Genomic DNA, 13,095 nt, shown 5'->3' with positions numbered 1-13,095 from the left:
TAGCCTTAACATGATTTTGTCAGATGTTAACATTAAGAGAAGCTGGGTGAAGGGTATACAGGAACTCTGTGTTCTAGCTTTATAATTCTTCTGTATATCTAACGTTATTCAAAAAATAATTTTAAAAAGTGAAATGAAATAAACAATCCAAATAGACTTACATTTATAAAAGAAATTAAATTAATAATTAGTAACATACCAAAACAGAAAGCACCAGGCCCAGATGGGTTCACTAGTGAATTCTACCAAACACTTAGGCAAGAAATTATACCAATTCTCTACAATCTCTTCCAGAAGGTAGGAGAGGGAACAGTTCCTAATATATTCTGTGAGGCCAACATTATTCTAATACCAAAACCAGACAAAGACATTACAAGAAAATTATAGACCAATACATCTCATGAACATAGATGCAAAAATCCACAACAAAATATTAGCAAACTGAATTCACAGTATATAAAAAGAACTATCCACCACAAAGTGAGATTTATCTCAGGTGTGCAAGGCTGGTTCAACATGTGAAAATCAATTAATGTAATCACATTAACAGGCTAAAAAGGAAAAATCACATGTTCATATCAATAGATACAGAAAAAGTATTTGACAAACTCCAACACCCACTTCTGATTAAAAACTCTTAGCAAATTAAGAATAGAGGAATTTTCTCAACTTGATAAAGAACATCTACAAAAGAAAAATAACAACAACAAAACAGACACAGCTAACATCATACTCAATAGTGAGAAACTAGAAGCTTTCCTGACAAGATCAGGAAAGGCAAGGATGTCCCCTCTCACCACTTCTTTTCAACATCATACTGCAAGTTCTAGCTAGTGCAGTAAGACGAAAAAGAAAAAAAAAAAAAAAAGAAATGAAAGGTATACAGATTGGGAAGAAATAAAACTTTTTGTTGGCAGATGACATGATCATCTATGTAGAAGATCCAAAGACTCAACAACAGCAACAATAAAAACCTCCTGGAACAACTAACAAGCAATCAGCAAGGTTGCAGGATACATGCAAAAGACAATTATTTTCCTATACGCCAGCAATAAACAAATGGAAGCTGAAATTCAAATATGATGTCATTTACATTAGCACCATCCCCCAAAAATGAAATACTTAGCTATAAATCTAACAAAATATGTACAAAATTTATGAGGAAAACTATAAAATTCTGATGAAAGATGTTAAAGAACTAAATAGATGTTCCATGTTCGTGGATAGGAAGATTCAATATTATGAAGATGTCATTTCTTCTCAGTGTAATCTATAGATTCAACACAATCCAAATCAAAATCCTAGCAAGCTATTTTGTGGATATTGACAAATTGATTCTAAAGTTTATGTGAGGAGGCAAAAGAGCCAGAATAAACAGCACACTATCGGCAAAATCAGGATTGACACTACCTGACTTTAAGACTTACTGTAAAGCTACAGTAATCAAATAGCGTGGTATTAGTGAGAGAACTGACAAATAGATCAGCCGAAGAGAATAGAGAACCTGGAAATAGACCCACATAATCAACAGATTTTTGACAAAGAAACAATGGAGAAACAATGGTTTTTTTTCAACAAATGGTACTGAACAACTAGACAGCCACATATAAAAAAAAAAAGTGAAAATTTGCCATGAAAGTCAATTGTGACAAGAATAAGTGCCCAGCAGTCTGACATTTAGTAAGTGCTCACATTAATGTAATGGGAGGACTTCGATATTTTTAGGTACCCATCTCCACAAGTGTCATGTGAAGGGTACAAATGGTCATGTCAGTCACGCCAGCCCTGCCAATTTGCTGGAAAGGATGCAAGACTAAAGGTACCATTGGCAGACTGGCCTCAGAGACCTCTGCAGCCCTTTGACTTTGTGGATACTTCCCATTACCCCAGTTTGTCCTTGGGTGAATACAGGCCCCTCCTGCAGAGGCCAGACCAGAACTCTCATTTAAGAATTGATTAATGACTCGGGAATAACAAAAGGAAATAAACATATACAGTAACATAAATTTATAAAATCCAGTTTACATATATTTATCTTTATTCCTTTATTTCCATGAGACACACAGCTCATTCAGTGGTTTTAAACTGACCCACATACCAACCCTGTCTTTTGCTCTCACAAAGCCAAAATCCAGTCTTTTAACTTATGGTTTAGGACTACTTACTGTAAATTATTTAGTGAGTCCATTTTTAGAGCTCACAATCTAAAATAAAAACTCAAGATGGCTGAATGTCTAGTTTTCAGGAAAGATTGCTATTAGAGTATCATTTAGATGGTCTGATAAAAGTTTCATTTCTTAATTCCTAATCTTGCTTTTTATTTTATAAATGTGGTTAGTTTCAATGTTAGCTTTTTGTGGGCTGATTAACCTTACATTGGATAGTTTCTAGGCCTCTTATGTTCCAATAATTAAGACTTTAAGCTATGCACACACTGAAATTCAGATATGAATCATGCACAACCCTATCACTAAGGCACGAGGGAAAGCTTCTCCCCCAGATTTTGTAGGGGTACATGGTTTTTCTCACTTAAGTGTGAACATGTCATCTAATGGAGATTATGAGGTCCTTGGCTTCATCTAAAGGTGCTTCAGCCACCTCACTCCCAAGTTTGAGAACCACTGACTTCCAGGAAAGGTTCCCCCAACTCCTCTCTGAATTGTGTGATGTCCCAAAGACAGCAAGCTGGTTTGCAGCTGTCCACTCTCCAGCAATCTTGCCTTCTGAAGCGAGTTTTTCTGAGGACCTACCTTTCCCCAGATCAAAACTGTCTATTCCCTTTTGAGCCACCTCTGCCCAAGGGTATGGCTGTGCCCCTCGGCCACAACAGGACATTGCAGAACACACTACAGAAGTCTGACACTATACACCAGACTCGTACACACAAGATGTATGGATACTTTTGTTCTAGGGTAAATCTGAAGGGAGGGCTCACTGGTTCAACAAAGGTTGAAACCTGTGTCATGCTGTCCAGAGCCAAGGGTATAGTGATACAACTGTGCTGAAACCTACTAAAGAAAGCAAACCCCTACAACACGCAAGGCACGACAGGGACAAGGAGGTCATTCTGGGACAGCAAGGAAAATAAAAGAAAAATCAATGAGCGAAGTCAATGGATAGCTTTCAAGTCATGCAGACCTGCATGTGCACCCTCCAGCTGTGGAGCCTTGAGCACATCTGGCTCAGAGCAGCTACCAACAGACTTTGCCAGATGAGTGGTTGGTGAATGACTGAGCCAGCAAAACCAGTGATGTAATTCTTACCTTGTAGAATGGAGAGTAAGACATAGTGTTATAAAGACACAAGATGTGATAGGTTGGATGTTAGTGTTCTGAAGCAAGTTCTGCCTAAACTGGCAGGAACATTTTCGTATCAAGAACAGGAATGTCCAGCACCAGGTTGGGAGGGAGATGGAGGCAGGGCTAGGGGCAGGGCCAGGCACTGAAGTGAAGTGAAGACCCAGAAGCCCGTTCCTGGTAGTTGTTAGGCAGCTCAGACAGCTGCCTCACTCACCATGGTTCTCCCTCTGCCCTGGCTCTCCCGATATTGCTGCCGTTGCCTCCTCCTTCCTTCCTGGCCACTGGCCCCTCAGGGGTCTTGAAGGTGCTGCTCCCAGAGACCCAAGGTGAGCACAAAAGAGCAGACCATCTCCACAGGCAGTGGGAAGATAAGGACCCCCATGAGGGTAAGTGGTACCAGCAGCAGGGGTAGCCAGTATGAGGGAAGATTTGTCCTGGGGCAGGGGGAACCCCCTTCTCATACTGCACCACAGACCAAAGGCAGATGTAAACCCAGGTCCTTGGAGCTTGTTGCCTAGTTCCAACTCTCAGCTTCCCAGCATCTTCCCCTCCCCCACCCACTCAACCTCAGGGATCCCTCTCCCAGCACCCCTCCCTCCCTGCAGTCCACTAAGTCCTTGAGAGCAGGAATTCTCCTAAGTTATTTCTGCGGCAGCAGGGAAGGGCTGCCTATCTTCTCCCTCTCATGCCGTTTCCTTGTACAATGAGTCGTTACAGCCCCTGGGCCAGTGATCTCTTAACTGCCCCCCTAGAGGCTTATGCCTAAGATAGGAAGCTACCCTGTCTTTGCAGTATACACGACCTTAAACTAATGGGGTCAAAAACAGGAGAGGCAGAATTCCTGATTTCCAGGGAACCTCAGCCCTCTGCTCTGGCTGATGCTCCCCCTCCTCCATGTTCCCCTCTCCTAGGCTCCCCCGCCCAGCCACGCGGCTGAGCTGGCCCAAGCTGAAGAGTTGCCAGAGCAGCAGCTGGAGCTGTACCAGGCCCTGCTGGAAGGGCAAGAAGGAGCCTGGGAAGCCCAGGCCCTGGTACTCAAGATCCAGAAGCTGAAAGAACAGATGAGGAGACACCGAGAAAGCCTGGGAGGAGATGCCTAAGCTTCTCAGCAGTTCCCACTTCACCCTCCAACAGTGAAAATACCTGCCCTGAATCTTCCCGTCAGAACCATACCAGCCCCTCCCAAGCCACTAAGAAAAACTGAAGACACCTCTAGAAAAAGCCAGAAATTAGAAAGCAGTGGGGGGCCATGACTTCTAGTCTTTTTAGTCATATCCCCCACTCTAAACCCTCCCACTGACCTCAGCGCCGCAGCAGGGTATCCAGTCCTTACAGGATTATACCCTGGAGCATGCCCTCAAATAACCTCACCCCGAATCCAATAAAGGGAAGGAGCGCTTACGGACACCACAGACACATGTGTTTTTTAGTTTTGTTAAAAAAAAAAGTTCTGACAAATCAGGAAACGGGGGTTTAGAAGTGGTGATGCAAAAGTCATGGGGTAGGGTGGAATGAGGGATCATCAGGGGTAGGTGGCAGTAGTGTCTCCATCACTCCCACACCTGGTGTCATCTCCTGAAGAGGAACAGACTCATATTCCAGAATGGATGGATAAATCCTCTATCGTGTCTGTTCAACTGAAGAGAAAATATGGCAGTTAGAATAAGACATGAAAAAGAAAAGGTTAAGTTGGCAAAAACACACACACCCATAAGTGCAGATGTCTGCGTAATATGAGGATCCAAAGGATTGACTTGGTGGTGGAGAAACAGAAATAACTGGAAGAAAGACCCCATATAGAAGTCAACTAAACATCCCAACACAGCATCGTGACGGAGGTGGAGGGAGGAGGGAACTGAACTTGTTAAGCATCCATTATATACTAGGGGCTTTAAGACAAAAATATTGAGGAACAAGAAGAATTTAAGAGTTGGGGGAGCCTGTTTCTTGTGATCAATACTCACTGTAGGAAGAAATGTCTATCTCATCAGGCAGCTCACTAATATTGACCTCAAAGCGATCTTGCACATCATTCAGGATCTTGGCATCATTCTCATCTGACACAAACGTGATGGCCAAACCCTTGGTGCCAAACCGGCCTGCTCTAGCCACCTAAAAGGAAAAGGAAGGTAGGACTGAAGACCCCAAAGAAGGAAGACACCAAAAAGGAGGGATGAAGACGTAAGGTATAAAGATAATAGAAAATAAGAATGGAAGAGGTCACTGGGAGGGCCTTGTGGGTGTGGGGCTTACCCGATGCAGGTAGGTGTCAGAGTCCTCAGGCATGTCGTAGTTAAATGCAATGTTCACCCGCTCAATGTCCATGCCTCGGCCAAATAGGTTTGTTGCCACAAGAATTCGTCGTTGAAAATCTTTAAACTGCTGATACCGAGAAAGCCTTTGTGAGAAAGGAAATCAGAAAAATGTTGAGAGTCTCTTCTCTCAATGGTCCTTTTCCTTCCAAGGATACAAAACACCCTCCTCATCTCCAACTCACCTCTCCTCCTGGGGCATCCCACGGTGGATGGCAATGGCTGGGAAGTTCTGCTCCACGAGGAGCTGGGCCAGGGCAATGCAGCGCTGCACAGACTTCACAAAGATCACCACCTGTTTGTGTGTGTGCATGCGTGCCGAAGAGATGTGGGTTCATGTGAGAGAGACTGTATTTAAGAGTTGTTTTCAGTAATTACATTGTTCTAATAGAATTCCTTAGTCCCTATATTTCCTCTTCTGCTCTAAATATAGCTTTACCCTAATTCTAAAAAGCTTTTCATGCAAATAAACCATTTAACAGGTAGTGATGGAATGCTGCTCCTCAGTAAACAGTACAAGAAACAAATTTAAGAACTTAACAGGATCAAAATGTTTCAGGACTTTTATCACCTTATTAAAACCCTTTAAGAATTTTTTTTGAGGTTTATGTACTGAGGTTTTTATTGAGTACCTGTGCAACTATGAAACAGAAAAGCAGTTCTCATCTTGCTCATATTCAGCTCCAAAAGACATTTATATTCTCATTTACAATAATTTCACTTAAGAAAATTTCTCCCTAAAGAAGCTGTGGCACATTTATACGATGGGAATATTACTCAGCCATGAAAAGAGATGAAATACTGCCATTTGCAACATGGATGGACCTTGAAATAATCATACTAAGCGAAATAAGCCAGACAGCGCTGAAAATCATATGATATCAGTTGTATGTAAAATATAAACTTAAAAGCAACAAATGAACATGACAGAGACACATGGACAATGGACTAGTGGTTACCAGAGGGGAGTGGGGAAGAGGGAGAGGGAAAAAATAAAATGTTAAAAAAACAAATAATTTCTCTACCATTTTCTCATACCATATATGTGGTTTCCTCAATAAGGTACTGAATACAGGTTTCTCTTACAGTTGGAGACATGTTCATCCCCCCCCACTAGAACTTAAACAACCGACCTGGTTGAACTCAAGGACATCCAGAAGGTCAAAAAGCTTCCGATTCTTCTCGTTGTCCTTCAGTTTCACGTAGTACTGCTGCAACCCATGCAGGGTTAGCTTCGTCTCATCATCCACGAAGATCTCCATTGGCTGGGGGAGGGGGGAAGGGGCAGGGAACGGGAGGAGGGCAGAGTGGGGGGGTTAAACCTGGGGGGGGTGGAGTAAGCTGATCTCCAATACACCCCATGGGGGGATGGGGAGAAGAGAGAAAATTGAAAACTTCATCCCGCCCATCCAAAACACCCAGATTTTATTATGGTCTCTTCCATATTAGATCTAATTTCTTTCCTATCATTGGAACTCTAAGACTGCCCAACTGAAAACTCAAGGAAAAGGAACTCTGCAAGGAGAAAAAGGAGCAGTGAAACCACCCAAAGGCAAGATGCCATTACCTCAAATGGAGATGAAGAAAAAAAACAATGGAAGAAGATTCTCAGAGAGAATATGATCTAAACACCTGGGGAATGACTGGATATACTGATTCGAGATCACAATAATTCCATCACAGCAGGTGTTAAGAAAATGAGGGAGAGGACAAGGACTGCTCCATTTGAGTATTCTCTCAACTAGGAGAATCAGATCCACGTTAAGGTGGAATGCTACAATGGACACAATCGAAAAGCCATGAAAAGAGAAGCAAAGATTACTCAAGGTGAGTAACAACTTGCCCTTGATCACAAGGGAATAGTTTCAGATGAGAATGGTCTCTTAACTAAGAATCCAACCATCTGCAGTTACATGAAAGGTATCAGTAAAGCTGTGCTAAGAAATTCAGAATTGCAGATATGCATTTATCTTTTTTAAAAAACCAAAACAACCCTTGAAGGGGAGGAAGGTAGCCATAAAAAAAAAAAAAAGATAGAAATTGACACAAGACCCAATTCCAGAGCCCAACTTTCCTAGCAGGCTTCACTGACTTGGGGACATAGTTAACATCAAGACCCGGGACCCAAGATTTTGGGAAAAGAAGTGCATGGGAGACACCAGAAGCCGGATCGCAGAAGGCAGGCTTTCCGAAAAGAAGTTCCACAGCCTCCTTCACATCTAATTGCCCCCCCAAGGACAAGGAGGGGTTATCATCCATGAGAAGGAGCAGGGCAGGGATGTTAACAACACACTCCACTGCTCAAAGAACGGGCCCACCCAGCCCCAAACCCTAACACCCACATAGTTACATCCAAATGGAGTTCCTCACTTCGCCTTTCCTATGCCCCTCTTCCCTGAGCACTAAATAAAAGAAAAAAACCTACCACCCCATTCAGGACAACCCTCCCCACCCCAACACATATGAAGGGAAAGGAGGGGTACAGCACGCCTTGGGTTCAGGAAAAAAACCGGGAACGAAAAAAGAGGCTGGTTTGGTCCTCGGCTTCCTGGTCAGGTTTCCCCGCGGCCTCCGCTGCCGCCATCCACCGCTGGGTGCTGTCCACATTCCCCCGCCGTGCCACGGTGCTTCTCTGCTGCTGGCTCACATCGGCCGAGGTTCCAGATGGGTGCGAGGAGGTACGGGTGGGAAGGTGTAGGGGACCGGGGACTGAGGTGCCAAAGGCCCCCACCCCTGGAGGTGGGGAGGGAGCGGAATCATTTGTGCTGTTAGCTCTTCTTTTGGACATGCCCTGCCATCTGTCTGTCCCTCTCTTGCTCTCCTGCCACCGGGAGGTTACGAGTTTTGGGGGCAGAAGCCTCCAGTTGTATGCTCGATGCCACCTTGAGGGTGAGTGGCTGTAGGGGATATGTAGGAGACGATGGGTGGGTGGTAGGGCAGACAATTCTGCCCTCCCCCCAAAAAAAGAAGAGGTTCAAAAATGACGTGATTAAAAAAAAAAGTCGAACACTACCCGCTCTCACGTTAACCCGACCAAGTCTTCCGGCATTTCCCTGGCACCCGCGCAGACCCTAATACTAGCTGTCTCTGCCTCTGTGTCTCTTCAAGGAGTCATCACTCCCAGATGGGCATGTGCCCCCTTCTTGGCGCTTTAAGGACAAGGGAGTCTGGAGGAAGAGGGCACGGAAGGGGAGGAGGCAGTGGGCAGGGAGTGGAGGAAGAGAAGGTAGAAGGGTATTTACGTCTTGCATGAACTTGCGGCAGACTGGACGGATCTCTTTGCTCAAGGTAGCACTGAACATCATGACCTGCTTCTCATGGGGGGTCATGCGAAAAATTTCCTGGACATCCCGACGCATGTCTACAAAAAAAAGGAAAAACATTTTAAGAGAAAAAGCAGCCTTTGTGATAAACAAAAACCAGAAATAGGCTTCCTAATGAGGTAAAGACTGATGGAAATGGGGAGCAAGAGAATCATTTCAAGGAAAGATTTGCCTCAGGTCTGTCTACTCTATTTTCGCCAAACCTCATAAAATCACACCCACAGTAACAATACAATGGAAAGAGAAATGAATTTGGAATAAAGATTTGAGATCAGATACCAGCTGTGTTTTGACCAGGCAAAAAAAATGATGAAACCCCAAAGCCCACAACTATGAAACAGAGATAGAATCAAAGAGACAGAGGCACCCAATGATAAGACCTTTAAAAAACACTTTACCAGGCCCTTCTCCCCAAGCCCCAGCTGTCTACAAATACCACACACCTATCATATTCCAGCTGTTAAGAGTCCATTCCATGTTTCCTCTGGATCGCTTTCCTATCCAGTCAAGCAAGTATGACATCTCTACCTGGAGCCTACCTAAGAACTCACCATCTAGAATAGGCAAAGATCATTTGGAATGACTGGTCCCTAGCGCTATGTCCATCCCCACTTTCTTTCGCCAAATTTGAATTCTTATAGGAAATTTTCCTTAATCCCACTTAGCATACTCGAACACTAAGCCACACAAACTCCCAGTAACACTCTCCCCATTAATCCTAGAACTATAAATGCTCATAATATATGCTATACTGAGAATGTCAGAAGGATAAACCGTCTCTTCCTTCAGTTTAGTATCTCCCCAATGACACCCAACATAGGAATCTATAAAGGAAAAGGTGATGGCATACCTAATGCCCAAGATCAGGAGAGTCCCTCCTCTCAAACATAAAGAAACATCTATCACAGAAAGGAAGAACACAGAACCATTCCCCCTGAGCACCAAGGCTGCTTAAAAAGCATAACAAAGACTAACCAAGGAAGCCAGAGCCATCAGTCATGGGTGATAGATTAAGAGTCATCCTAGCACTAAAGTGCTCCTGTATCAAATAAACATCATTTGGCTCCAAAAGGCAACTTCCAGATCACCACCTCAGTCCCAGGACTGCCACTCACCGAGCTGTTCAAGCATCTTATCACATTCATCCAAGATAAAGTGTTTAATGTGTTTGAGGTTGAGGCTCTTATTCCGAGCTAGGGCTAGGATGCGGCCAGGGGTTCCCACGACGATATGCGGGCAGTTCTTCTTCAGCACCTCTTCATCCTTCTTGATAGACAGACCACCAAAAAACACTGCGACCTGCCAACCCAGGAGAAGAGTACCCCACAATGAAGCAGTGATTCCAATCTTCCCGGCTCCCATCCTTTCAATTAATCAAAACCAATTCTTAGAACATCGGAGCTAAAAGGAACATCAGAGGTCATCTAATCTAAAATTATCATATCCCCTAAACATTGAAGCTAAGAAACAAAACTGACTTGTCCAAAGTTACATGGCTAATCTGGGCAGTCAGGACTAGCATTTAGTTCTTCTTGACTTAATCAAACAATGTTCCTATGACTCTAAGGCCAGGCTTCCTTGTAAGAATGAGAACAAGAAATCACCAGTGTCAAGTACTACCAAAAAGTTCATGCAACATCAAGTTTTCCTAACTCAACCCGGATTTTTTAAACCCTTTAAACAAATCCTATGAAATTACTGATTGAGGCTAAATGTATTACTCCATGTTAAAACCATCAGGGGAATGGCTGTTGAGAATCAGGGACTTAGTACAGCATCAAGTAACACCAAAAACTGCTTTCTAAGGGATCAGACTGTCCTATAGCAAACCTAAAACCAGTAATTCTATAGTAAACCTAAAATCACTAAATGTGGGACAACCACGTTTACAACAAAACAGGAGGTACACAGCATCTCCTATGAAGAATTCTTGCCAAAAATGTTTAAGTTGAATTAGCTTAGCTTTCAAACATAAATTTCAGTTTACAGGGATTATCAGGAGGAAAGAACAAGCTAAACACCACCGTAGGGGAGCAACCAAATAAATCCAAAGATAAGACCTTCTGTAGAACTGGCCCAGCCTCCTCAAATCACTGCAGCGTAATTTTGAGGAAAAGAAAATGTCATGACAATTTGTATTTGATGCTGACACCAGTAACACTGGCAAAAAGGTGATGAGCTGGACTTATAGAGGAAGTGCAATCCTAGCTCACCACAGAGCTCAATAATAAATGTTTCCATAGTTATTACAATGGTTTTCAAATTTTAGAATCAACCTAAACAAGACTAGTTGGCGAAAAAAATAGAAAACTTGCATTGACACAGACAATGTAATAAGAAAAGTACACAAAACACAGATATCTATGTATACATGGCAAACCATATTTAAAGAGTTAAAATAGTTTCAAATGCCAGAATGTAAACAAGCTAAATACATCATGACTAAATACATCTTTCATTAAATTAAAAAGGCCTAAAAGTTGATAACTTGAGGAAACAGTGCCTAATACGTGGTTTCATAGAACCATTAGAACTTAAAAAAAAAAAGTTAACACATGATTATCTTCTATGAAGTAGGACTAGAGATGGGAGAACAGCAATCTTTTAATTATAAGGCCTTGCAGATTACTGAAGCATTTTTACTACTATGCACGGGCACTAATACTACTTCCTTTTTTAAAATTATTTTCAGTTTACAGCTGAGACTCAAACATTCCTAGTTCCTTTAAAATGTAAAAACAGAAGAGAAAACTAACAATCTGAACAAAAGTACTATTCTTGACCCCATCCCAGCAAAGAGAATAGAAGTTATATACATCAAGGCTATATAATGGAGAACTCAAGCCAATTCTGTTGTGGTCCCCAGACCTTTTCCAATTTCCTGCCACTTTAAAGAAGCCTCAAAATTCACACATCACACTAGAGACATTTTGGAGTTTCCAGCCTTCTCTTGCCATACACCCCAAAATTCTCAAACTGTCAACCAAAGCACAGTGAAATGATTCAAAGTCAACGTAAAGAAGCTGGAAGTTGCCACCGTGAACAAGCCCGATCCCGTCTGATCTCGAAATTTAAGCAGGATTGGGCCTGGTTAGTACTTGGATGGGAGACCACCTAGGAAGACCAAGTGCTATAGGTATGTTTAAAAAAAAAAAAAAAAAGTTGGAAGCAAGACGTCGGTCTTGTGGTAAGCATCTTCCATAGCCCAATTATGCAGTCTCCTGCTGCACAAGTATATTTACACTATGTGTTTAAAAAAACCAAGCCAAACCAAAGATTCTCCAAAATTAGAATATAGCAAGCATCCTAAATAAGTCCTAGAATATAAATCTCTTATACACCAAAGTTTGCAGGAACTTATTATTTTATGTAAATGAGGTTCGTATATAGATATTTAACATCTTTAAGACATGAAGACTGCTGCTCTACAAGTCTCCAATGCATCCAACACCCCACACCCTTACTCTCCCAGGTCTCTTTACCCTGGCTTACCTTGACATTGGGCATGTATTTAGAGAAGCGCTCATACTCTTTGCTAATCTGAAAAGCCAACTCCCGAGTGTGACACATCACCAGAACAGACACCTTGGGAGGGAAACAGATGAAAACAGTCAATATTTCCCTTCACTATCCCCTCTGGGTAAGTAACTGTCACCAGGCAGATGATAAATAACTTCGATTCTGAGATCTAAATCATTAACCCCATGATTACTACAAAATATTCCCGTGGCCTTCAATTACGGGTGACAGAGGCCATCTTAACAACAAGTATTCACGGCTCTGAACATATCATGTAGCTGAAGCACCCTGCCTAAACATTCCAACCAAAATGCCCTCCCCAGTATTCTCCCCAACTGTACCTGCCCAGTAACTGGCTCCAGCTGTTGCAGTGTGGCCAGCACAAACACTGCTGTCTTTCCCATGCCTGATTTGGCCTGGCACAGAACATCCATTCCCAGAATGGCCTGAGGGATGCACTCATGCTGGACTAAAAGTACGGGAGTAAAAAGATAAATTAGGCTTCGGTTTAAGGTTATCCCCAGGTAACGTTTTTTCACCATGCCAAACCCATTTCCCACCACTCAACTCTTAAGTGGTTCTTGTCAACTTCTAGACCTTTCCTACTTCCCTGCTCCCTCAATCAAATTCACCTTCTAATCA

General features: G+C 42.7%; 2 protein-coding genes and 1 non-coding gene across 3 annotated transcripts; 1 reads left to right on the top strand and 2 right to left on the bottom strand.

The window, feature by feature from the left end:
• Window positions 1-3,514: 3,514 nt before the first annotated feature.
• MCCD1 (mitochondrial coiled-coil domain 1) lies at window positions 3,515-4,570 on the top strand. Its single transcript, XM_011379903.2, is given in 2 exon segments — window positions 3,515-3,685; window positions 4,211-4,570. Coding segments are annotated over 2 exon segments (360 nt in total). The 3' UTR covers window positions 4,400-4,570.
• A 137-nt stretch (window positions 4,571-4,707) lies between these two features.
• DDX39B (DExD-box helicase 39B) lies at window positions 4,708-13,010 on the bottom strand. The gene is made up of 9 exons (XM_011379902.2): window positions 12,795-13,010; window positions 12,427-12,519; window positions 10,050-10,233; window positions 8,854-8,972; window positions 6,745-6,876; window positions 5,797-5,906; window positions 5,553-5,697; window positions 5,264-5,411; window positions 4,708-4,936 (listed from the first exon to the last, which is right to left on the bottom strand). Exons 1-9 carry the CDS (start codon window positions 12,993-12,995, stop codon window positions 4,920-4,922), a joined length of 1,149 nt encoding a protein of 382 aa, XP_011378204.1. The 5' UTR covers window positions 12,996-13,010; the 3' UTR covers window positions 4,708-4,919.
• Window positions 9,922-9,998, bottom strand: LOC111731483. The gene has a single exon (XR_002777156.1). It is a non-coding gene; the product is annotated as a small nucleolar RNA SNORD83 (small nucleolar RNA).
• Window positions 13,011-13,095: the final 85 nt, after the last annotated feature.

The sequence above is a fragment of the Pteropus vampyrus genome, unplaced genomic scaffold (assembly GCF_000151845.1).
Source record: "Pteropus vampyrus isolate Shadow unplaced genomic scaffold, Pvam_2.0 Scaffold378, whole genome shotgun sequence".
Lineage (NCBI taxonomy): Eukaryota > Metazoa > Chordata > Mammalia > Chiroptera > Pteropodidae > Pteropus > Pteropus vampyrus.
This window is presented reverse-complemented; position numbering and strand designations above follow the sequence as displayed.